Source organism: Panulirus ornatus, chromosome 29, assembly GCF_036320965.1.
Source record: "Panulirus ornatus isolate Po-2019 chromosome 29, ASM3632096v1, whole genome shotgun sequence".
Classification (NCBI taxonomy): domain Eukaryota; kingdom Metazoa; phylum Arthropoda; class Malacostraca; order Decapoda; family Palinuridae; genus Panulirus; species Panulirus ornatus.
In genome coordinates this window covers 14584388-14611124 of record NC_092252.1, presented here as the reverse complement: position 1 = coordinate 14611124, position 26737 = coordinate 14584388, and the positions used below count along the sequence as shown (strand labels likewise).

Sequence of the window (26737 nt, the reverse complement as noted above, 5' to 3'; positions counted from 1 at the left end):
CCTCAAGGGTCTGCTACATCAGGAGTAAACATGGAACCGCCATAATCCCTGTTGCCTTTTTCCTGTCCTTTTCACTGTCTTACTTTGGCAATATCTTGACTTTACCAAAGACATGCCGCCATTCTGTTAGAGAGCTATGATAAACGTTTCACCAGAAAGTAAAAGTTATGGAGATAGTCAAAGACTAGATACAACACAAGTAAGAGCCATGGAGCAAAAGTTGGAGAGGTTAGAGCAGTCTCCTATTTTTAGGGACAAGCTGCTTCAAAGCATGGTTCCCAGAGGAAGAAAAACGCCGAATTTTAAGACATGCGAAATACGCAAGTAAGGATCGGAGCCAACTCAAGAGGCACATTAGGTGATACAGAAACACTTTATAAAAGCCCAGTATAAAAGGCTGCTATTGACACCATAAGTAATGCTTGTGGGAAGAAAGGTGCACAATGATAGAAAGATTTGAGAAAGATGAATGGGGAGAAAATGAGAGTTTGGAAGTAGAATCCGTTGAATATGATGTATGGAGGGCAAAGAGTACATTATAATAGTTACCTACAGAAAATCTGATGTACAGAGCATCAGATTGGGGAAGAGCAGTGTGGTTTCAGAAGTGGTAGAGGATGTGTGGATCAGGTGTTTGCTCTGAAGAATGTATGTGAGAAATACTTAGAAAAGCAAATGGATTTGTATGTAGCATTTATGGATCTGGAGAAGGCATATGATAGAGCTGATAGAGATGCTCTGTGGAAGGTATTAAGAATATATGGTGTGGGAGGCAATTTGTTAGAAGCAGTGAAAAGTTTTTATCGAGGATGTAAGGCATGTGTACGTGTAGGAAGAGAGGAAAGTGATTGGTTCTCAGTGAATGTAGGTTTGCGGCAGGGGTGTGTGATGTCTCCATGGTTGTTTAATTTGTTTATGGATGGGGTTGTTAGGGAGGTGAATGCAAGAGTTTTGGAAAGAGGGGCAAGTATGAAGTCTGTTGGGGATGAGAGAGCTTGGGAAGTGAGTCAGTTGTTGTTCGCTGATGATACAGCGCTGGTGGCTGATTCATGTAAGAAACTGCAGAAGCTGGTGACTGAGTTTGGTAAAGTGTGTGAAAGAAGAAAGTTAAGAGTTAATGTGAATAAGAGCAAGGTTATTAGGTACAGTAGGGTTGAGGGTCAAGTCAATTGGGAGGTAAGTTTGAATGGAGCAAAACTGGAGGAAGTAAAGTGTTTTAGATATCTGGGAGTGGATCTGGCAGCGGATGGAACCATGGAAGCGGAAGTGGATCATAGGGTGGGGGAGGGGGCGAAAATCCTGGGAGCCTTGAAGAATGTGTGGAAGTCGAGAACATTATCTCGGAAAGCAAAAATGGGTATGTTTGAAGGAATAGTGGTTCCAACAATGTTGTATGGTTGCGAGGCGTGGGCTATGGATAGAGTTGTGCGCAGGAGGATGGATGTGCTGGAAATGAGATGTTTGAGGACAATGTGTGGTGTGAGGTGGTTTGATCGAGTAAGTAACGTAAGGGTAAGAGAGATGTGTGGAAATAAAAAGAGCGTGGTTGAGAGAGCAGAAGAGGGTGTTTTGAAATGGTTTGGGCACATGGAGAGAATGAGTGAGGAAAGATTGACCAAGAGGATATATGTGTCGGAGGTGGAGGGAACGAGGAGAAGTGGGAGACCAAATTGGAGGTGGAAAGATGTAGTGAAAAAGATTTTGTGTGATCGGGGCCTGAACATGCAGGAGGGTGAAAGGAGGGCAAGGAATAGAGTGAATTGGATCGATGTGGTATACCGGGGTTGACGTGCTGTCAGTGGATTGAATCAGGGCATGTGAAGCGTCTGGGGTAAACCATGGAAAGCTGTGTAGGTATGTATATTTGCGTGTGTGGACGTATGTATATACATGTGTATGGGGGTGGGTTGGGCCATTTCTTTCATCTGTTTCCTTGCGCTACCTCGCAAACGCGGGAGACAGCGACAAAGCAAAAAAAAAAAAAAAAAAACCTACAGAAAAGATGGTGCTTGTGAATAAAGTAAAAGAAAATTAAGAATAATGGTAGAGTAAAAAGGAAAAATTGATAATGTACTTTGGAAAGAGACTGATATACGAAAACAAAGGTACATGCAAGGAAGAAATGTTTATTGGACAAATGTGAGAATGCTAGGGACGGAGGATGAAATGTGTAAGAGAGAGTACTTCAAAAAACTTACGGGAATGACAGTGAAAGAGATATGTCTCGTGGCACAGTAGAAGCAGATGTAAGGAAAAAGGGCAATAGACCCAGGGGCGAGGAAGACATTTCAAGACAGAAAGTGAAAGAGGTAGTCTCAACGAAGAAACAGCTGAGAATCTAAATCAAAATGAAGAGGACATGAAAGTGCTAAGTAGATCTGGAGAGTGTGTGGGGGACCATGGAAAATTGTCATGTGCCAGACGAGTGGACGATGTCAGTGAGTAGTTCGCAGTATAAAGAAAAAAGGAATAAAGATGATTGCAGTCATTATAAAGAAATAAGTTCTCTTGGCATAGCTGGCAAAATTATGGCAACTGAGATACTAGTAATCATGTTAAAAGGACCGGTGAACCGTTGTTGGTGAACAAGGTTGATTCGGGAAGAGGAAGATGGTGTGTGGTATTGTGCACTTTGTGGAAAATGTTATGGGGGAGAAAAGGAAGTGTATGATGCATTAACAGATTTAGGAAAGGCTTATGATTAATGAATAGGAAAGCTCCCTGAAAAGTTCTGACTCATCATGGTGTAAATTGTAGGCTGATAAATGACATCAATTAGTTTTAATAATAGAAGCGGTGCACGTAAGAGCACAAGGTAGTCTGATTCTTCAGTTATTTAGTAATTTCATGGATGGGGCATTATGTGATATCTGCGAGGTGGGGTAATGATATTGGCAAATCATGGAGTGAGGAAATGGAAGTTATCACAGTTATCAGTACACTCCTTTGAAGCAAGACTAAATCGTTTCTGGGAAAGCCAAGCACAGAAATATAATTACAACGTGAAAGTACACACGACTGGACATGACCTAAAAAATTCAAGTTTAGACGAGGAGCTGACAGAAGAGGAATCCGCATGAGGCCTACAGTCAGAGGAGGATCTGTGAGATACTGTGGTGTCACCTGAATCAGAGGAAAGAATGAGAAGCTGCTTTATTTTTTTGTAGAAGGAAGATGCTGAAAGTGATTGCTGGTTAAAGAGAAGGGGCAATCAGTTTGTATTATCAGTTTGTATGACATGAGACTGTCGATGAATCAAGTGTCGGGAGTAAAATTCAGTAAGTATGATGGTGAAGAAGCTAAAGCTGGGAAGGTTTTTATTGACGAGAAGTAGAAGCACAACGAAAGCCTTGATGAAAGGCAGAAAAAATAAGTGTAGCGTGTAAATGAGGCTTGCATGAAGGAGCATTAGCCTTGACTTTGGTGAATGGGTCACCATCAAATGGAACAACGTTATATCATGGCGAGTGCCAAAGATTTTCTCATCATCTGTCCAACCCATTATCAGAAGATAAAGCTTCTGCAACTAGAGCCGAATCAGGGAGGGACACATTAGGTTCCTTTCCATTAAGTAGACGAAAGCAAACAGACCGTGGCTGTGTATTTGTATCTAGCTGATCTGCACTTCCTCCCATGGATCATTCATGGACTGTCTTACGTGTCATTTTAGCAGTCTTTCCAGGAGTCATCATCCAAGATGGAACAGAAAACTGTTTATTGTTCAGCGTTGGTAAAAGTGGAAGAATCAAATTACAGAGTAAAGAACAATGGAAGTACTATTCCAACTAGGATGTTGGTAGGTTAACCTCTGCTAACTGCATCCCGGATTACCCTAGTATGCTTTTATATCACCCATTACATTGAAGGTTGTTCTAATTAAGGCTATCACACGGCTAGTAAAGAAACTTCAACTAGCTCAACATGAAGGAAGACCTTTTGTCCAAATGAACAATGCAAGTATTCCAAAGATACAGTTGAAATACTTTAAATAGGCTGCGCTTACGTATCAGTACAGGGGATTGCAAATTGGAAACGAGTATTCATTAACTATCAAGTTGTTCTTTAAATCCATATCAAGTTTTTCAAATGGGTGAGTTACCTTATTCAAAGTGAGACGATGTTGTTTAGTAGTACTGGGGCTTACAGTGACTGCACACTGGATTTAGAGAAGTTATCTTTTTTGATGTCTTCACTGGCAAAGGGAACCATGCATGTCGGGAAGTTCATCAGAGTTGACAGTAGAAAAGAGGACACAAGATAATGGGTCAGCATGTATATCATCTTTTTCAACTCCGCATCTGAGAATCTTATTCTTAATTCTATAGCAGCATGTATATCATCTTTTTCAACTCCGCATCTGAGAATCTTTTTCTTAATTCTATAGCTTCGACTGTTAACAGGATTTTTTTTTTTTTTTTAGTAGTAACCCGAGGAAAGTTGTGTAGACGGGTAGCGACTCTGTTAACGCGAGGCTTCCATGATTGCATGGGTCTCCTATACATTGAAATGTTTCTGCTAGAACCTCACGGCTCAAGACAAGAAAGCACCCGGTCCTCCAGCTTGGCAAAGACTATCAGAAATTAGCCTCAACAACAAAGGGTATAATATCAGAAGAACATTCATTTCTTGTAGTTACAAAACTAATACATATGCAGATAACGTTGTCAGAGGAATATAAGATCAAATGCAATGGAACATTCTGTGGAACAACTGGTACAAGTGTTTATATTCATTCTTTACTTTAACTTACTGGTCTGGGCCGAAGATGAATATGCTTGATCTGAGAGGCTGTATGTAAACCTCACCTTGTTCAAAAAACCGGGGGCGTATTTGATGCAAATAGGTGTGTACTTTTTGTGTCAAACTTGAGCACCTCATATAAATCTGAACTTGGTTTGATAATTAGCAGCAATAGGTGCACACCATAATGTATGTCGTGAACAATTTTCTTCACACAAATTCACCTCAGAATGATTTAACATCAGTGATATGTACCCTCCTGCATCAACATTCTGGACGCCCGCACAGACCTTATCGCAATAAATACCGTTGTTTCTATTGATGCAACTTTAGTCAACAGAATCATCAGAAAGAAATGTCATAAAATGATGTCAAAATTATTACTTTCTCTAGTTAATGGAAATCCTTGATATAATTGATTACTATCGTACTTCAAAATTGGCATTTACAGTTGTTTCTAACTTTATTCATATATTAGAAATCAAAGATCTGTGATCAAGACTTCAAACTACCACAAAATTTTTGTAAATTTGTCAATATAGAATTTGAATATATAGGAAACTTATATAATAAAATCTTTTCGGAAGTTAGGTGCATTAATTAGAAGACAGCGCCAAACAGCAAACATGGCGGGTAGCTGCCGCTTGTTTACACCTGAAACATGGAAAAATTGGGAAAAGTCTGGGAAAGCAGAAGTGTGAGTCCATTACTCGATATGTTAACCGGATGTCACCGAAAGCTTCACTGCGTTTTTATTAGAAATTTTATTTAATTAGAACATAATTAAGTGTTTAAGTTACAGTTCCGAGTTTGTTGCCACTGAAGTGTCAAGATGAAATATTGAATATTTACAAGAGTGTGAGAAATATGCATTTGATGAGGCTTTGAAAATGATTCCGTATCACTTCAGTATGTGGATGTAGGTGAAACATTATCCGAAATACTTGTGTGTTAGCATTAACATTTGTGAATGCTTTTGCATCCAAGCTTCAGTGAAGTAAGTATGGTTTAAGTAAAAGCTTCACAACTGTAACAGATGGGTGGAGTGAATCTCCCATGGATAGATTTAAAGTAAAGTACCAGTTTAGTGGCACAACTGAAAAAAAAAAATAAAAGGATTTGATAAAAAGCTGATTGAGTGTTAGTGATTTAGAGTTGGGGAGTTGGTATATTTATGATATATTTGATAATGTTAGGTACTCATAGAGGTAATTTATCAACTGACTAATGCCCATGTACTGTTTGACTGATTTTGAAGAACATGGTACCATTTCATTCCATACATTCTTGTAGTTGAAATAGAGGGGAATTTTAGTTGTAGCCCATCATACTCAGGCAATTCTAAAGTATCATAGAGTGGGAGGAGTTTTGATGTATGAGGAAATTCTGGCATAAAAGTATTGTATAACTAGTTAAGTGTGTTAAAACATACATTTTTACCACTTTTGTGAAGTTCTGTGAAGTACACATGAACATCAGGATACCTATGGTATCTTGATGTCATTTTTACATGTGAAGTGATCGCAAACATTAAATATTCTATTGGTGCTTGCTTGGATTCTGTAGAGCTTTATGTGGTTTTTAAGATGAAATATAAACCGAATAAAGCTGTAATACTTTTAAGAAAACTTGCATATAGGAGCAAGAGGTGCCTAATTTCATTTATTATAGATGCTTTCCACAGAATGTTATCATGCCTCACAATTTGAATCCAAGGTTTGTAGGTAGGTTCGGTGAATTCATATGTTTATAGAGATATAGAGTTGGAATTGATGCTTTCGGGATCTAAATCACACTTGGTCAGATTCCTATATATCTTTAGACATTTGAACTCTTTGTTTACTTTCTGAACCAAATGGTACATGGTGTTATGGAGTGTCTTCTTTGGTAATTATAAAATTTTACCAATTGTAAACCTCATAAGTCATATGCAGTATTAAGATACATTAGATATTTTTGTTTTTTTTATTTATTGGTATTTTACATTAAGAATTTACTATCTAACTTCTCATTTTCCCCATCCTTCAAAACCCAACATTAATGAGTTATTTGGTATCAAACTAATGGTTCTAGGTTATTCTTTATGGGGGTAACCATGATTCTTTAAGAGTAGAGCACAGATCATAATCCAGAAAATGAACATTCGCAAATGTGTATAGGTTACTTGCTGTAGATTGGTAGGGTTTATAAAGTTTGAAGTAGTAGTTTTGTTATGCTGGGTGACACAAGTTTGGTTATTCGTGTTGTTTGGTTAGATGTGGAACTGTTCTCAGGCTATATATTAAGTTTTCAGGATCTTTGGTAACACTATTTTAATCTGGCCACCTTTGGGCTGGGGAGTTGAAGAATTATATATTTTTCATAAATTGATGCCAAAATTATTATGTGTAATGCACTGAAACCACAGCTCCCTATCCACATCCAGGCCCCATGGGCCTTTCCATGGTTTATCCCAGACATTTCACATGCCCTGGTGTAGTCCATTGACAGCATATCAACCCCAGTATACCACATCATTCCAATTCACTTTGTTCCTTGCTCACCTCTCACCCTTCTACATGTTCAAGCTGTGATCACTCAGAATCTTTTTTGCTCTATCCTTCCACCTCCAATTTGGTCTCCTGCTTCTCCTTGTTCCCTCCACCTCTGGCACATATCCTCTTCGTCAATCTTTCCACACTCATTTTCTCCATATGTCCAAACCATGTCAGCGCACCTTCTGCTCTCTCAACCACACTCTTTTTATTTCCACACATCTCTCTTACCCTTTCATTACTTACTCGATCAAACCACCTCATACTGCATATTGTCCTTAAACATTTCATTTCCAACACACCCACCCTCCATACAACCCTATCTACAGCCCATGCCTCACAAGCACACAACATTGTTGGAATTACTATTCCTTCAGACATACCCATTTTTGCTCTCCGAGATAACGTTCTCTCCTTCGTCACATTTTTCATCGCTCCCAGAACCTTTGCCCCCTCCCCCCACCCTGTAACTCACTTCCATGGTTCCATTCGCTGCTAAGTCTACTCCCAGATATATAAAATGCCTCACTTCCTCCATACTCTCTCCATTCAAACTTGGGGAGAAAGAATACTTCCCATGCATTCCCCACGTGTATGACATAGAAGGCGACTAAAGGGGATGGGAGTGGGGGGCTAGAAACCCTCCCTCCTTGTATTTTAACTTTCTAAAAGGGGAAACAGAAGGAGTCGCGTGGGGAGTGCTCATCCTCCTCGAAGGCTCAGATTGGGGTGTCTAAATGTGTGTGGATGTAACCAAGATGAGAAAATAGGAGAGGTAGGTAGCATGTTTGAGGAAAGGAACCTGGATGTTTTGGCTCTGAGTGAATCAAAGCTCAAGGGTAAAGGGGAAGAGTGGTTTGGGAATGTTTTGGGAGTAAAGTCAGGGGTTGGTGAGAGGGCAAGAGCAAGGGAAGGAGAAGCACTACTCCTGAAACAGGAGTGGTGGGTGTATGTGATAGAGTGTAAGAAAGTTAAGTCTATAGATTGGTATGGGTAAAGCTGAAAGTTCATGGAGAGAGATGGGTGATTATTGGTGCCTATGCACCTGGGCATGGGAAGAAAGTTCATGAGAGGCAAGTGTTTTGGGAGCAGCTGAGTGAGTGTGTTAGTAGTTTTGATGCATGAGCCCGGGTTATAGTGATGGGTGATTTGAATGCAAAGATGAATAATGTGGCAGTTGAGGGAATAATTGGTGTACATGGGGTGTTCAGTGTTGTAAATGGAAATGGTGAAGAGCTTGTCGATTTGTGTGCTGATTAAAGACTGGTGATTGGGAATACCTGGTTTAAAAAGAGAGATATACATAAGTATACGTATGTAAGTAGGAGAGATGGCCAGAGAGTGTTATTGGATTACGTGTTAATTGATAGGCGCGCGAAAGAGAGACTTTTGGATGTTAATGTGCTGAAAGGTGCAACTGGAGGGATGTCCGATCATTACCTTGTGGGGGCAAAGTTGAAGATTTGTAGAGGTTTGCAGAAAAGAAGAATGTTGGGGTGAAGAGAGTGGTGAGAGTAAGTGAGCTTGGGAAGGAGACTTGTGTGAGGAAGTACTAAGAGAGACTGAGTGTAGAATGGAAAAAGGTGAGAGCAAAGGAGGTAAGGGGAGTGGGGGAGGAATGGGATGTATGTAGGGAAGCAGTGATGGCTTGCGCAAAAGATGCTTGTGGCATGAGAAGCGTGGGAGGTGGGCAGATTAGAAAGGGTAGTGAGTGGTGAGATGAAGAAGTAAGGTATAAGTGAAAGAGAAGAGAAAGGCATTTGGATGATTTTTGCAGGGGATAGTGGAAATGACTGGGAGATATATGAAAGAAAGGGGCAGGAGGTCAAGAGAAAGGTGGAAGAGGTGAAAAAGAGGGCAAATGAGAGTTGGGGTGAGAGAGTATCATTAAATTTTAGGGAGAATGAAAAGATGTTTTGGAAGGAGGTAAATAAAGTGCATAAGACAAGAGAACAAATGGGAACATTGGTGAGGAGGGGGCTAATGGGGAGGTAATAACAAGTAGTGGTGATGTGAGAAGGAGATGGAGTGAGTATTTTGAATGTTTGTTGAATGTGTTTGATGATAGAGTGGCAGATATAGGGTGTTTTGGTCGAGGTGGTGTGCAAAGTGAGAGGGTTAGGGAGAATGATTTGGTAAACAGAGGAGAGGTAGTGAAAGCTTTGCTGAAGATGAAAGCCTGGCAAGGTGATGGGTTTGGATGGTATTGCAGTGGAATTTTTTAAAAAAGGGTGTGACTGTGTTGTTGACTGGTTGGTAAAGATATTTGATGTATGTATGGCTCATGGTGAGGTGTCTGAGGATTGGCGGAATGCATGCATAGTGCCATTTTACAAAGGCAAAGGGGATAAAGGTAAGTACTCAAATTACAGAGGTATAAGTTTGTTGAGTATTCCTGGTAAATCATATGGGAGGGTATTGACTGAGAGGATGAAGGCATGTACAGAGCATCAGATTGGGGAAGAGCAGTGTGGTTTCAGAAGTGGTAGAGGATGTGTGGATCATGTGTTTGCTTTGAAGAATGTATGTGAGAAATACTTAGAAAAACAAATGGATTTGTATTTAGCATATATGGATCTGGAGGGGGCATATGATAGAGTTGATAGAGATGCTCTATGGAAGGTATTAAGAATATGTGGTGTGGGAGGCAGGTTGTTAGAAGCAGTGAAAAGTTTTTATCGAGGATGTAAGGCATGTGTACGTGTAGGAAGAGAGGAAAGTGACTGGTTCTCAGTGAATGGTTTGTGGCAGGGGTGCATGATGTCTCCATGGTTGTTTGATTTGTTTATGGATGGGGTTGTTAGGGAGGTGAATGCAAGAGTTTTGGAGGGAGGGGCAAGTATGCGTCTGTTGTGGATGAGAGGGCTTGAGAAGTGAGTCAGTTGTTGGCCACTGATGATACAGTGCTGGTGGCTGATTTGGGTGAGAAACTGCAGAAGCTGGTGACGGAGTTAGGTAAAGTGTGTGAAAGAAGAATGCTGAGAGTAAACGTGAATAAGAGCAAGGTTATTATGTACAGTAGGGTTGAGGGACAAGTCAATTGCGTTAGGTAGCTCTAGGAAAAGACATTCGTTCATACTCAGTCTCTAGCTGTCATGTATAATGCACCGAAACCATAGTGCCCTTTCCACATCCAGGCCCCACACAACTTTCCATTGTTTAACCCAGATGCTTGACATGCCCTGGTTCAATCCATGGACAGCATGTCGATCCCGGTATACCACATCATTTCAATTCACTCTATTCCTTGCACGCCTTTCACCCTCCTGCATGTTCAGGCCCTGATCGCTCAAAATCTTTTTCACTCCATCTTTCCACCTCCAGTTTAGTCTCCCACTTCTCGATCCCTCACCTCTGACACATATATCCTCTTGGTCAATCTTTCCCCACTCATTCTCTCCATGTGACCAAACCATTTCAAAACACCCTCTTCTGCTCTCTCAACCACACTTTTTTTTATTACCACACATCTCTTACCCTTTGATTACTTACTCGGTCAAACCACCTCACACCACAAATTGTCCTCAGACATATCATTTCCAGCACATCCACCCTCCTCTGCACATCTCTATATATAGCCCACACCTCGCAACCATATAACATTGTTGGAACCACTATTCCTTCAAACATACCCATTTTTCCTTTCTGAGATAACGTTCTCGCCTTCCACACTTTTTTCAATGCTCCCAGCACTTTCGCCCCCTCGCCCACCCTATGACTCACTTCAGCTTCCATGGTTCCATCCGCTGCCAAATCCACTCCCAGATATCTATAACACTTCACTTCCTCCAGTTTTTCTCCATTCAAACTTACCTTCCAATTGACTTGGCCCTCAACCCTACTGTACCTAATAACCTTGCTCTTATTCACATTTACTCTCAGCATTCTTCTTTCACACACTTTACCTAACTCCGTTACCAGCTTCTGCAGTTTCTCACCCAAATCAGCCACCAGCGCTGTATCATCAGCATATGAACACGCACCTTCATAGAACATACAAACTTCCCTGAACCTTCTCGTGGAAGGGTAAAAGTTTGCCTGTGCTTGAGAGAAAATTGTCATTACCACTGCCTGGCACATAAGTGTACATTTTAGTTTTTCCTTTCCATATTTTTTTTCATTTTCATCACAATAATGCATTTGGATACTTTAGTGTTCCTATTATACAAATCTGTTTGTCTAGATATCTGTATTTCATTAATACATATTACCATTGATATGCATTCAAACAATGCAGATATCTTTCTGGTAAAGTCTAGTATTTTTTTATTGTGTTGAATGAGTGGTTCACAGAAATTGCAAGTTTTTCATGAAATTTCTGAGAAAATCAAGTTGACATTTTTGCCTGAGTTCAGTTTTCACAAAAGAATGCAACTTATTTGAGATGTGATTAGTTGGGATCAATTAATCTGGTATGTGATGTCTCTAGATAGGAACTCAGCAGTACATGACATTAATGCAAGAAGTTTCTGTAGTTTGATGTGGTTTGGCTGAGTTTTTCACGATCATGCTCAATTGCTGTTTAATTTCTCATGAATTTAAAGAATAGATTAAGTTTGGTTATTAAATATTAATCATATAGTCTCAATTTATACTTTCTCTTTCAGTGTACAGATGATCAAACAGCTGCTCAAAGATAACATAGACAATCCAGGATTATCTAAACCAAACCAAGTCAGAGGTCAGTCATGATAACAGTTTTATGTGTAGGATTGTTGCTTGGTGCTACTTAGAATTTCTGGGTATAAATTTTTTTTTCTTTTTATTTGTGTTTCCTTGAGCTAGACCCCATCTTTCCCCTCATTATTCATTTGATTCTCATTGTTACCCTAGGAACAGATGGAAAAACCTGATTAGATGCATCACAGTCACTCTTATCATAAGGGTGGTCTTAAAAATTGGTTCAAAAACAGTGCTCTAATTATTGCCTAAATCATAACCATTTCAGGCCGCTAGCCATGATGCCATTCCACTGAAACTTTTCTCAGCTCAACCAACAAACATGTCAAGGCTTGATTAGTTGTTACTTTGTTTGCATTTTACTTTTTCTTTCACCAAAGATGGTCTTGATTGGGATGTGTTATTTGCCTGTGCCATGTCAGTCACTTAAAAAAAAAAATCAAAAGTCATTGGTCAGGCAAGATGGTTAGTTGCATTCTGGTTAAAGTTTAAACTCATATATTGATTAGTTTGCAGACTTACATAATTACCATTGTAATTTGTGGCATGGCAGATATTTTGACTTTATTATCTCAAACTCAGTCAAGTAAATAAGTATGTATGAGCTGAGGCAAACACCAGTATCTGTCTGGAATGGTGTAGACAGAAAGACCTGCTGTGGTCAGTTTTCAAGGGGAACTGTTTGTGCTTTTTTTTTTAATCCAGATCAGCAACATATGATTTGTTGAGAGTCATAGATTACTAATAATTTCTCTTGGGTATTTAATGGATATAAGATATATTCTATTAATGTTATGTGGGTACATGTTCTGATTATGAAAAAAAAAAATATTCCTTGACTTTCCTCGGGAAAATTATTGTCCATCCTTGGATGATGTGTCTCATGCTTCTGAGCATATTAGCAGAGGTTATTGTTGTGGGAATGGAGGTGTATATCTCCTCTTCCTCTAGGACTATCTCTTCTTCCATTCCATGATTTAACCATCCCTGTTTTAAGGCCAATCAGGTAAGAAATGTGGCATATTGAACCTGGTGTATTATTTTTCTTCTGATGTGCATTCAGCTTTTATATCTGCTTAGAATCATTTATAGTACATTTTTCTCTCTGCTGAGGGTGTGTGGTATCTTCTTATTTTCTAGTCATTAGCCAAAACTATTCCTTATGTTTTTTGTAATATTACTATCTTTCCTTTGCTTTTGTGCTCCAACAATAAAGGAGCTGTCTCTCCTTATGATAGAACAATTCAGTTTGTGCTTTTTTTTTCTGTAACCCCTCTGTTGATGTGTTGCTTCCAGATGCATCTCTTGTTAATCTTGTGCCCTTTCCTTTAACATCCATATTTACATTCCAAAAAGTGATTCTGACACAGGCAAGAAATATGCGCTACATGGCATTTATTCCCTTTGTTAGAAGTAATGTACTGTTGAAATGTGCCCATGTTTTTCTCATCTTTTCTACTGCTCAAAAACAAAAACTTTTAACTTCTTGAAAACAAGTTTCTGTATAATCAGTCTCAAAGAAAGGTGACATTTTAGTTTTACTACATCTTGTCTTATTGCTCTGATTTATGTGGTTTCCAAAGAGTTTCTTTTTCCCCTTACTCCCATTTCTTTAAGCATCTTAAATCTCACAATCATATCTCTGACCCCCAGCATGGCTTTTACAAGGCAAAATCCATAGGTGACATCTTTTCATGTACCTTATTTTCAATGTGTTATTATTCTTAGGGAGACATAGGGAATCCTGTGTCGTAGTTTTCAGAAATTGATTGCATATGACAGGTTTGGTAGGGTTTTGGCATCAGGGTCTGGTCTTTGAACTGTCCTTTCTTTTTGCTTTCCTTGCCCTTTCTCCATTATTTTAGTAACTTCTTTTCTTCAATGCATAACCAAATGCCCTCATATTGATGACTCAGCACTTCTTTCTTTTTTTTTTCTTTCATACTATTCGCCATTTCCCGCGTTAGCGAGGTAGCGTTAAGAACAGAGGACTGGGCCTTTGAGGGAATATCTTCACCTGGCCCCCTTCTCTGTTCCTTCTTTTGGAAAATTAATTAAAAAAAACGAGAGGGGAGCACTACATTTCTTTATTTTTTTCTGATCCCAGAAGTACATACAAGAATTTACCCTTGGTTTCTAACTCAAAGTTTCCATTTAGACAATTTTACTTTGCTGTTTACATTTTATCCCTGATCTGTTATTTTCTTATGCTGTGACTTAATGCACACATGAATTTACTTCGTGGACATTTTAATGTTTGAAGCTCTTTTCTAGCACTGTATTCTAATATACACAATAGTTTACAATACTTTGTATTGTGTTTTTATGGTTAGAGGACAATATGTCCTTTGACCATAAAAACACAAGTAACCCCTGTTGCAGGGATGGGGCAATTACAGGATGTGCATTTGTTTCATCCTGTATGGCTTCAATTTTCATCACTGTCATCTTCATTACACGCTTCAGTTTCTTACTCCTCATCATATATGTCAGACTGAGACAAATTCTTCTCACATGGTTATTCATCTACCATTTCCCTTATTTTGAAAGGCACAAGTATTCTTTGATGTTTATGTGGGTAATAAGCTTGTAGGAGAGGCAGCATGTTCAGTGGAGTTGATGCACAACTTTCTGACACAATGACAAGGGAAATTTAGATCTGTAGGTACCTCCAATGACTTATCCATTGTTTGGGTTGTCTTCTGCGAGCAGCCTGTAGAGTAAAAAATCATGCAGTTCAAATTGTGGCAGGAATGCAAATGCTAGATTTTGCAGATTAAGGGCACCAGCTGAGGACAGTAGCACCCTGTTATGCTTATGAGTATGCTAAAATGATAAAGTTAATGGAGTATTTATGTCAGGAATGAAAAACAAAGAGAAGGGAGGGAGTGGAAGAAAGTTAGGAATTCAACCAAAAGGCAAAAAATGGACGAATTACTTCAGGGTAGAAGGAGAAACAGCACTTCCACTTCTAGCTCATGGATGCTAGGATTGATAAGTGTATGTGCATGAGGTTAAAGATCATATGCTCTTTACAAATCTGAACCAGCTGGTAGTAAATGAGGAAATAGAATTTAAAGGCCAAATAAGGGGAAGCAGTTCAGAAATGTTGAAGAAGTGGAGACAAAACTCACATGAAAATTTGAAATCTAGCCTAATCTGTTCAGATTGGTACATTTTAGTAAGGAGGTACAGAGCAGATTGGCCTTTTCACCCTTAACAGAGAGATATTTATAATACATTTGAATAAATGACTTGCTTTTGGATTCCAGCCCCTTATTTCATTTACAAAATTTATCTTCATTTTTTTATTGTGCATATGTAGAAGGACTGTGCAGCCAACCCTGCCATGTAAGGGGTGATATTGATCTTTGTTTATGTAGGTTGTATTTTCACTTGCAGTGTCTTGAAGGATTTGTATGTGAACATGGCAGAAACAAGTAAAAAGAGATGTGTATGTGCTTTACATGTAGGAATAATACCTCTGTCATGCAGATGTACATATGAATCTACAGGGTGTTTATGATCTGTAACATTTCACCCATGATTCCTTAAAGTAATTCATTTTGCTAATAATATCTTCGACTTTCAAACTGGGTAAGATTTGTTAGAACACTGTAAAGTACCTTCACAGAGTGCCTAAGATAAGAATCTCCTTATAAGATTTGACAAAAGAGTACTTACAGCAATGAAATTTTCTGTCATTGATTGTTTTTACAATTTCAGACCTCTCTCGAGCTATATATGAGCTACTCTCAGCAGTTGTTAAGGGCCATCTACGCAGAGATTATGCAAGACCCCTTGTCACAGAGATGGTTGTAAGTTATAGACTGTATTTTTATGTGTGTTAGCATATTGCATTCAGTGTGTTTTTAGGTTATGTCGTGGTTTGTTATGAGTTTGTATATAATCTGTGCAACTATAATGTATTCATTGGGATGGCTCTTGTTATGCTGTAATGTGGTACATATCTCTCATAAGGAAGTGATGTTTTGGAAACACCTCAGAAACTTTGGAATTATTGAGATGTGAGCTTCTTTTGGTGAGAAAGGGATATGTAGAATATGATGATATTGGTTTAGTTTACCATGACAAAATGCTTAATTTTTTTTTTTTCTTCACTTATTTGATGGTTCAGAAAGTTGTATCTTGATTTAGACTCTAGTTTTTCCATGATTTAGTTTTCATGCCCTTAGGGGTAGGGAGAGGCATCATGGGTCTTTCTGTGCTGAAGGTTTTGATAAGCTTTCCAGACTTAGATTTGTAGTTCCAGCTTAGATTTATATTTTCTGGTTTTGTACTTAACATTTATGACTAGTATTTTGACTATTTTTAGAATTGGCATCCTGATATGGCATCACAATTAGTGGAGGTTTCAACCCTTCTTGACTTGGAGACGTCCACCATTGACCGACTCAGCAGAAATCGTGAGCAGCTCATGGCGCTCCTGAAGTCACTTGATGCAGATAAATTGCTAAAGGAGAGACTGGAGATTGATACTTTAGGAGAAGCAGCTATTGTTAAGAATAAAAAGAGTTTTCACACAAAACAGATTAAAGTGAAAACCAAATTATTGTGAGTATCTAATACTGTTTTTTCTGTTAAAACTGTTTTGAGAACCTGTGCATATGAAGTTGATTAGTTTTTAGAAATCCTTTATTTTGTTGTACAGATTTTGTCAATGATCTTTTCTATCTAATATTGTAACTACAGTGGTTAAGATTTAGAACAGTTGTTCAGATTGTGATAAAAATTCTGTATTTAATGTGGACATAGATATATCCATTACTTTTCATCTTGGGGAGAATTCCAATAAAAAACATTAGTTTTCATGGGTTAGACTGTGAATCAAAGTCAGGGCACTTTTGATAGATTTATTTTATTTATTTACTATACTTGATTACCATTTCCCACATCATATACATTGTATACATAAATACCCATACACATACATATACATATCAACATTTACACATACATACATATACATATGTACATACAGGAGGGTGAAAGGCATGCAAGGAATAGAGTGAATTGGAATGACGTGGTAAACCGGGGTTGACGTGCTGTCAGTAGATTGAACCAGGGCTTGTGAAGCGTATGGGGCCTAGATGCGGAAAGGGCGCTGTGGTTTCAGTGCATTACACATACACTAGAGCCTGAGTGTGAACGAATGTGGCACTTGTTGTCTTTTCCTAGCGCTACCTTGCAGGGGAGGAGGGGGAGCCATTTCATGTGTGGCGGGGTGGCGACAGGAATGGATGAAGGCAGCAAGTATGAATATGTACATGTGTATATATGTATATGTCTGTATATGTGAAATGTATAGGTATATATATGTGCGTGTGTGGGCGTTCGTGTATATACATGTGTATGTGGGTGGGTTGACCCATTCTTTCGAGTGTTTCCTTGTGCTACCTTGCTAATGCGGGAGACAGTGACTAGATATAATAAATGAATTAATAAATGATACATATATATATATATATATATATATATATATATATATATATATATATATATATATATATATATTTTTTTTTTTTTTTTTTTTTGCCGCTGTCTCCCGCGTTTGCGAGGTAGCGCAAGGAAATAGACAAAAGAAATGGCCCAACCCACCCCCATACACATGTATATACATACGTCCACACACGCAAATATACATACCTACACAGCTTTCCATGGTTTACCCCAGACGCTTCACATGCCCTGATTCAATCCACTGACAGCACATCAACCCCGGTATACCACATCGATCCAATTCACTCTATTCCTTGCCCTCCTTTCACCCTCCTGCATATTCAGGCCCCAATCACACAAAATCTTTTTCACTCCATCTTTCCACCTCCAATTTGGTCTCCCACTTCTCCTCGTTCCCTCCACCTCCGATACATATATCCTCTTGGTCAATCTTTCCTCACTCATTCTCTCCATGTGCCCAAACCATTTCAAAACACCCTCTTCTGCTCTCTCAACCACGCTCTTTCAAAAATCTCAACCGCCACACCATGAGCATTTCATATTGCACTTGTTTTTTGGTAGTGTGGGGTATACTTGCTTTATTTCAGTCTCAGTCTGCCTCGAGCCATTGTGTTGTCAGGTTGCATACAGAAAATTGTGACTTTATTTATTAAATAATTTTGCAATCCTTACAATGGAAAATGGCATCAAATAGTAGAGGAGTGAAAAGAAAGTGTGCGAACTGTATATTGTATTAAAAAATGGCTCATGGTTTACATTCAGTTTAAGGGACTTTCACCATTAATGGACCCCCCTCCCTCTATTAGTTCGTTAAATTGAGGGTTACTGTACTTCAGAACCTTTATATTTTTCTTTTATATATCTTTTACCTGAGACTGTTGTTTGAAACTAATTATCACTATAAATTTTGTATTTCAGTTATAAACAACAGAAGTTCAACCTGTTACGAGAAGAGACAGAAGGCTATGCCAAGCTTATAACAGAGCTGAATCAAGATATAACAGACAGAATAACGCCAAACTCAATGATACAAGTTATACGTAGTCTTATTGGTTAGTTTTCTGAATATTGATAATTTACTTGACACCTCTTTGTCTTTCAAGATACATTACAGTGTCTTGTTGAGAGATTTGTTTAAGATTTTGAATTATTTTGAAAAATATTCCCCTCTCAATCTTGTTGTGAAATTAGATTAATGGGGAAAAAAGAGTAGGCTATCTCTGAAAAGGACTGCTGTAACATTGTTAGTACAAAATTGTTTGTGAATAAGCTATCACATTCAGATTTCAAATTTATTTGTAAAAGAAAAGGGACCCAATCCACAGTGTAGAGGTACCTGCATTACAGTAATACCAAGTGTAACTAGCTGTGCACATGTATTTATATAGCTTGGTGTACGTTATGCAGTTTCAGTAGATGATATTTAGAAATACAGTATTTTGGAATGAAAGAAACTGGTTGACATATCCATGAATATAGCTTCCTTTTAAGAGATAACAACAAATTAAGAGTATTGTAAGAACAATGTGATGCAAAAGGTAGTACTTAAATGACCTGTGTGTATGAAAGACCCTAATATCAATGTGACATATGCTTGGCAGTGCCCTTCAAGGTAAATTCATATGTATTTTCTACATCTGTATGTATAGAATTAAAAGTTATATCTATATTGAGAGGAAAGGGACTTCTTACAAGTATTAGGAAAACATTATCCTGAGTGAGTGTTAGAGATTCCTTGTAAAACACCAGTATTAGTCAGTTTCAGTAGATTACCATATCACTATATTAATGCTAACTACCTGAGTATCATTTAGTGCACTCATAAGGTTACAGAAATGGCTACAGATCATCCTTGTTGTAAATATCCATTGTCTTAAGTGGGATCACCAGACTTTCAAGAAGCACATATGTCAGTACCAAGTGTGTTTGGGACAAGTGTTCAGTGATGTCAAATCACTTCAGTGATTGGTAATAACTACAGTTCCCTTTAGCTTGCAGGTCACCACACTACTATTCTTTTTCTGCATCCTCGGTTTGTAGCTCATCAAACTGCTGTTCTTCTGTTGTGTCTTTGCATAGTTATTCCTCTGTTTTATTGGAAATTCTGCATCTTTAAGTTTAACCGGTCTCTTAGCCTGATTGACCTTGTCTTCAGTTCCTTGGTGAGACTGCTGATGATGTTCTACTTAAGGTTCCTATCTTGGATTTCTGTGGCATACAAGCAAACAAGTATTGTGAGGCCCTCCACAAATAAGAAACTTATAGCTTTAGGGTCACATTGCCTTTATCTGTGACACCAGTGTTGAGTATTCAATGTGTGGATGTTGCCAATGATTACTCACTGAAGCAGTCACTTGCTATAACTGCACATTGTTGTGTGTTTGAACCTTTTCTTTTCACATCTCCATAGCACTAAATAGGAGTTGATAGGCAGCCAGTGACCAGGGAGGTATATTACCAGTACCCGCCTGGGTATTGGGAGGGTTAGTGACAGCTTCGTAGTGAGCCAGCTCTTCATTGGTTGCTAAGTTGCACTCCTCTGACCCAGGGAGCTGTCTTTTCTTTCTGCCTCACCCACATGTGGACTATTGGCATTTTGTCCTTAAGCATACAGTCCCTCCTTGCCACACATAACACTTGACAAGGCTTTACTTACACAGCTCATTCTCTGTAACTCTAGATTTTCCTGCAGTGAGCACTATGCACTAGCCCTGCCTTTTGCAAAATAGGTGAAGCTATAGATAGAAGTAGTAAGTACAAAAGTTTAGGGAGGAGCATTAGGTAGAAATATTAGGTAGGAACAGAAGGCAGGAGCATTAGGTAGAAGTAATCATTAGGAACATTAGGAAGGAGCCTCTGCAACACTGTGCTAGAGTTGCCCTCTGCCAGTGGCCTGTTAAGGATGAGACATAAAGGCTAAGATGTGGCACTAGAGTTCACTAGTTATGGAGAGACTTTTTCCGTGGCCACCCCCTTTGAGGGAGTTCCAGGTGGGAACAGGCATCAGAGATATAGGTAGATAGTCTCTATGGTTTATTATTTTTATGGACATCCTGATTATGAGACAATAATGAAACACCAGATGACAATAGATTTTTCCCAAGATAATGTTTTACGAAGGATAGTTTGGGAAAGTTTGGTGAGTTTATAAGGATGGATTATATGTTCTGTAGATGAATCAGTGGTGGCTGAATATGCAGAACAAGAAAATTATTCTATGTTCTACTGTCTACCTTGCTCAGTCCATTATATCTTGTCAGCTTTCTCTTCAGTACTACTAAGCCCTTCTTTCTCTTCCTTGTGGCTGATCAGTAACTTGTTTAAAGTACAGTATGGTTTTTGTTCGACATTGTGAAGGGGATGGTCCTTTTTTAAAGATATGATCCAAAGGCAAGATTGGAAGCCACTTATACACCAATTTGATCAAAATGAACTCCATTATTGTATAGTGGCCACCTCCCAGTCTTTTCGTGGTTGAAAAGGAGATCAACTTTTTTAACAAGTTCTGGAGGGATTTAGAATGTGCAAAATGTTTTGGAAAAGGAATTATTTCAGTCACTTTTTGGCTCTGTAATTGGCTTTGAACCTTTTTTTGTAGCACCAAGGCTTTGCACTTTTATTTACCATATATTTTGACTCATTGTGTCCATTATTAAGGCTTTTGTCATTGCTTTGAGTGATATTACTTTTAAGGCTGTGTACCATCTGATTTTCTAAACCCAATCTTGTTGCTGTTTGAACCAATAGGTTTTTTACAAAAAGGTGATTCCAGTGGTTTGGGTATTGTAATCAGGCCAGTAAGAATTTTGAAGATAGTAAAGAAAACTTAAGAGGTGGGGCTTCATAACTTTAGAACGCCCTGCCCATACTTTGCTGTTAAGTAATTACTGGAAATAAGTTTTATTGTCCTTTTTTTTTTCTCCTGACAGGGACTAGGTGTAGACTCAAAATATCCCATTTCACATCCCCAGGGGTGGCATTATGTTTGTATGCATTCATTACAGTGCTTTGATTATCTTGCATATAGTGTCAGTTTCCACCTGAGCACTGAGGTAAAATTTTGGCTGGAGGTATATTGTGGAACTTTTAGTTGATAGTTATTGGGTACATTTTGTGATTTGCCCAGTTTAGCATGCTTGCAAATGTCAGTGAGTTGATTGAATGATATAGAAATGGCATTCAGATTTCTTCTTTTCCAAGTATTGCTTTAATCCTGTAATGGATAGCTTTGTAATAGCTAATATGTCTGTAGCTAATATAAGTTAAGGTGAAACACAAAGTCTTACAACAAAGCTTGTTTTTTCCTTTAGGTGGCTTCAACTTGGACCCAAACAGAGTGCTGGATCTCATTTTGGAATCTTTAGAATCCCGTCCACAGCAGCACCAGTTCTACACAGGACTTTTGAGTCAGTATCCATGTGAGTCAGCCACTATCAGTGAGCTTCTTGGCTTCAAGCTCAACAATTGTGCAAATAGTGGAAAAGATACAAAGGGGATCTATACCACAATGGCCTTACTTATTCAGGCTAATATTCTGCAGCTCTCTGATATATATGCATGGGTAAGTATGTAAAAAAAAGTAGTGTCCTACTTGGAGTTTGGGAAATTGTCCAGTGTGGTCTTCAGCTACCCTTGGTATAGGCAGTAGGTCTTACATTTTACATGAATATTTTCCTGCATGAGTTAAGATTAATTACATTTCTTTTAGTATTACCTTGCTTATGTCCACAGTTGAAAATGTTTATAATTACAAATTGATTTACTTCAAAAATTTTCACTACCATATCAATAAAGGATGTCGAATCTAGATCTTAAGTCCTTGACTGCAGAATATTAAAGCAAACCACGTTTTGCTTTGTTCTTACCTTTGATCTTTTTCTTCTTCATTAGATACCTAGGCTAAGTTATTGCCTTGTTAAAGAATTTTTTTCTCCACTTTCATAGATTTGCTGTTTAAGTTTATGTACAGTTTTGTCTTTGGACTTTTTTCTCTCTCTCAAAGCTATCGTAGGTTTATCAGAGCATTTTTAAGAAGCTGTTTGATTATTTCTCTATAGAATATTCCATCCATTGATCATTTCTCTAGAATATTCCATGGATGGAATGAAGTTATGGAGACTCTTATTGCCATGGCCACCCCATTGAGGGGGTTCCAGTTGATACAGGCATCAGAGATATAGATAAATAGATACATACATGCAGTGTTGGCACAACCCCCTTTGATGGAAAGATACAGTCTGTTTTACTTTCATAATGGGTACTAGAGTGTTTAGGCAGTAGCTGTGTCCTGTCTTAGGAGTTGGTAGGTGGTTGCAAAATAAGTGAAAAGAAGTCATCTTCAAGTTTGTACCAGTCATTGAAGAGAAAAAAAGAACAATCATGTTGAGGAACTTTTCATCGCAAGGAGGCTATCATGTCAAAGGTTGTGCATGGGGTGCAACTTCAAAGTTATGGATCCCATGCTTCTCAAAAGTTGGTCTTGGGGTTTTATGATGATAATGATATTGAATATATGTATATAAAGTTTAAAAGATGTTACCGGACTTCACTTGGTAGTGGTTACATCAAAATTAAGAAGTTACCTTTGGCAAGGTTGTACTGTCAACAATAGATGGAAAGAGTTCCCCTCTTTTCAAGGATCTTCTTGCTCTAAAACAGTCAGTAATTTTTCTGCTCTTTTGTGGATTCAGACTCTTAGTTGTGGGAGCCCCATGAAAAGGATCTTAGGGTTTTATAGGAATGATAGATTATTCATACTTGATCGCTGTTTCCAGCATTAATGTGAGAGCGCCAGGAACAGATGAAGAAAGGCCACATATGCTCATTTCCATTCTCTAGCTGTCATGTGTAATTCACATGACAGCTCCCTAGCCAGAACCAGGCCCAGCAAACCTTTCCATGGTTTACAATGGATGCTTCACATGCCCTAGTTCAGTTCATTGAGAGCACATCAACCCTAGTATACCACATCATGCCAATTCACCTTATCCTGTGCATGCATTTCACCCTCGAGCATGTTGGATCCCTGAACACTCAAAATCTTTTTCACTCCATCCTTCCATCTCTAATTCATTCTCTCTGATCTCCTTTTTCTTTCCACTTCTGACCAAATATCCTCTTTGTTAACCTTTTCTCTCTCATTCTCTCCAAGGGTCCAAACCTTTTCAGCAAACCCTTGTCTGCTTTCTCAACAACACTCGTTTTATTACTACACCTCTCTCTTGCCCTTTCATTGCTTACTCAATCAAACCACCTCTTAGTACATATTGTCCTCAATCATTTAATTTCCAAGTCGTCCACCTTATTTTTAACAGCCTTACCTATAGCCTCTCCCTCGCATTCATATAATGTTGCTGGGGGTACTATTCCTTCAAACATCCCATGTTTGCCCTTCCAGATAACTCTTTCTTTCCATACATTCTTCAGCACTCCCAGAACCTTCTTCTCCTCCCCCAACCTATAACTCACTTACGCTTCCATGGTTCCATTTGCTACCATGTCCACTTCCGCTTATCTAAAACACTTCACTTCCTCCAATTTTTCTCCCTTGAAACTTACACACCAACTAACCTGTCCCATACCTTGCTTTTACTTGCATTTTGTATCAATTTTATTTTTTCACACATTCTCCCAAACTCAGTCTGCAACTTCTGCAGTTTCTCACTTGAAAATGCCATTATTATATAATTACATATGCTTGCAAGATTTGCATTCATGTAAGTACTATATTGCATCTTAACTCTTTTTCAGTTGACTCCAGAGGATTCTTCCATGGTTGAAGACTTCCAGAGAGAAGAAAGCGAGGCAAAAGAAATTGCTCGTAAAATGAATGTTGTGTGTACAAAAGATAAAGATAAAGAGAAAGAAAAGGAGAAAGAGAGAGAGGAGGAGGAGAAAGATAAAGAGGACCAGAGAAATCATGAGAAATTCAACTTTAACCAAAAAATCCAGTTGTGCATTGCTCTTTTAAAGGTTAGTGGAAATACAAGGAAAAAGATACAAAAGATAGGGGAAGCCATTGATAATCATGTAAGGTATCTCTAGTGAGTGGGTTTTTACCATTTTTCAATTTGGATATTTGCACTAATGAATGATTTTTGAGTAATTTAGATAAGATTTGAATGAATAGATGGGAGATTAAAGGTGTTTTAGTGTCCATTATAGTTAGACCAAATGAACCCGGGTTCTGGGTGGAATATGATTATTATTTTTGTGTTTAATAAGGAACCTCATGAAGCTCTTTGTAAGCCAAGTGTGAAGGTGAGGAAGCTCTTACTGGTTTTTACAGGTGCTTTTGGAAAAGTTAGTTAGATACATATATTATTATCGTCATTTAACACACTTTAGGTATTACAGGCTCTTCTATTCCCAGCTCAAAACAAAATCCCATGAGCAATAGAGAGAGAACTTAATAACAGAGGATTAAAACTTTTTTTTTTTTTTTTTTTTTTTTTTTTTTTTTTTTATACTTTGTCGCTGTCTCCCGCGTTTGCGAGGTAGCGCAAGGAAACAGACGAAAGAAATGGCCCCCCCCCCCATACACATGTACATACACACGTCCACACACGCAAATATACATACCTACACAGCTTTCCATGGTTTACCCCAGACGCTTCACATGCCTTGCTTCAATCCACTGACAGCACGTCAACCCCTGTATACCACATGACTCCAATTCACTCTATTTCTTGCCCTCCTTTCACCCTCCTGCATGTTCAGGCCCCGATCACACAAAATCTTTTTCACTCCATCTTTCCACCTCCAATTTGGTCTCCCTCTTCTCCTCGTTCCCTCCACCTCCGACACATATATCCTCTTGGTCAATCTCTCCTCACTCATTCTCTCCATGTGCCCAAACCATTTCAAAACACCCTCTTCTGCTCTCTCAACCACGCTCTTTTTATTTCCACACATCTCTCTTACCCTTACGTTACTTACTCGCTCAAACCACCTCACACCACACATTGTCCTCAAACATCTCATTTCCAGCACATCCATCCTCCTGCGCACATCTCTATCCATAGCCCACGCCTCGCAACCATACAGCATTGTTGGTACCACTATTCCCTCAAACATACCCATTTTTGCTTTCCGAGATAATGTTCTCGACTTCCACACATTTTTCAAGGCTCCCAAAATTTTCGCCCCCTCCCCCACCCTATGATCCACTTCCGCTTCCATGGTTCCATCCGCTGACAGATCCACTCCCAGATATCTAAAACACTTCACTTCCTCCAGTTTTTCTCCATTCAAACTCACCTCCCAATTGACTTGACCCTCAACCCTACTGTACCTAATAACCTTGCTCTTATTCACATTTACTCTTAACTTTCTTCTTCCACACACTTTACCAAACTCAGCTCTGTGGTGCTAGGTAGTATACCTGTTCTCTGGGTTAATATTATTATGAATTCCTTGTACTGGTGCAGTAGTCTTCACTTCCTTGCTTAGATTTTATATACTGGATGCATTTTTTTTTCCTAACCTTCCTGTGTACATTTTAGAATATTTTTCTCCTTTTATGTTTGGCCCTGAATGTATTGAGAGGGGCAGCAGCTGGAATGTGTGATCATTACTTGGTGGTGGAGTTTGAAAGTTGATGTTGGGTTTAGGAAAAGAGGAAATAAGTGTGAAAATGGTGAAAATGAACAAAAACCTGGGAAAATGACATATATACATATACCAAGAGATATTGAATTAGAAATGGCATAGAGTGAGAGTGAATGAAATCAGTGGGGTTGAAGAGAGAGTGGAAGGAGAGCTTGGAAGCATTGCTTAAATATTTTATTTATTACATTTTGCTTTGTCACTGTCTCCCGCGTTTGCGAGGCAGCGCAAGGAAACAGACAAAAGAAACGGCCCAACCCACCCCCATACACAATGTATATACATACACATCCACACACGCAAATATACATACCTATACATCTCAATGTACACATATATATATACACACAGACACATACATATATACCCATGCTCACAATTCACACTGTCTGCCTTTATTCATTCCCATCGCCACCTCGCCACACATGGAATACCATCCCCCACCCCCCTCATGTGTGCGAGGTAGCACTAGGAAAAGACAACAAAGGCCCCATTCGTTCACACTCAGTCTCTAGCTGTCATGCAATAATGCCCGAAACCATAGCTCCCTTTCCACATCCAGGCCCCACAGAACTTTCCATGGTTTACGCCAGACGCTTCACATTCCCTGATTCAATCCACTGACAGCACGTAAACCTCGGTATACCACATCGATCCAATTCACTCTATTTCTTGCCTGCCTTTCACCCTCCTGC

The 26737-nt window shown here is 38.8% G+C and overlaps 1 protein-coding gene across 5 annotated transcripts in view; it reads left to right on the top strand.

Moving 5' to 3' along the window:
• Positions 1-5344: 5344 nt before the first annotated feature.
• The window catches only part of tho2 (THO complex subunit 2-like protein), a 201030-nt gene continuing 179637 nt past the window's right edge, over positions 5345-26737 (top strand). For 4 of the 5 annotated variants that reach the window (XM_071679275.1, XM_071679277.1, XM_071679279.1 and 1 more), the window contains exons 1-7: positions 5345-5437; positions 11882-11955; positions 15681-15772; positions 16291-16529; positions 18354-18487; positions 21746-21996; positions 24186-24407. In XM_071679275.1, the coding sequence (XP_071535376.1) occupies positions 5367-5437; positions 11882-11955; positions 15681-15772; positions 16291-16529; positions 18354-18487; positions 21746-21996; positions 24186-24407 (1083 nt within the window). In that variant the 5' untranslated portion in view covers positions 5345-5366. Of the gene's footprint in view, positions 5438-5696; positions 5738-11881; positions 11956-15680; positions 15773-16290; positions 16530-18353; positions 18488-21745; positions 21997-24185; positions 24408-26737 lie in introns of those variants that run through there. The other variant, XM_071679276.1, reaches the window with a different exon arrangement.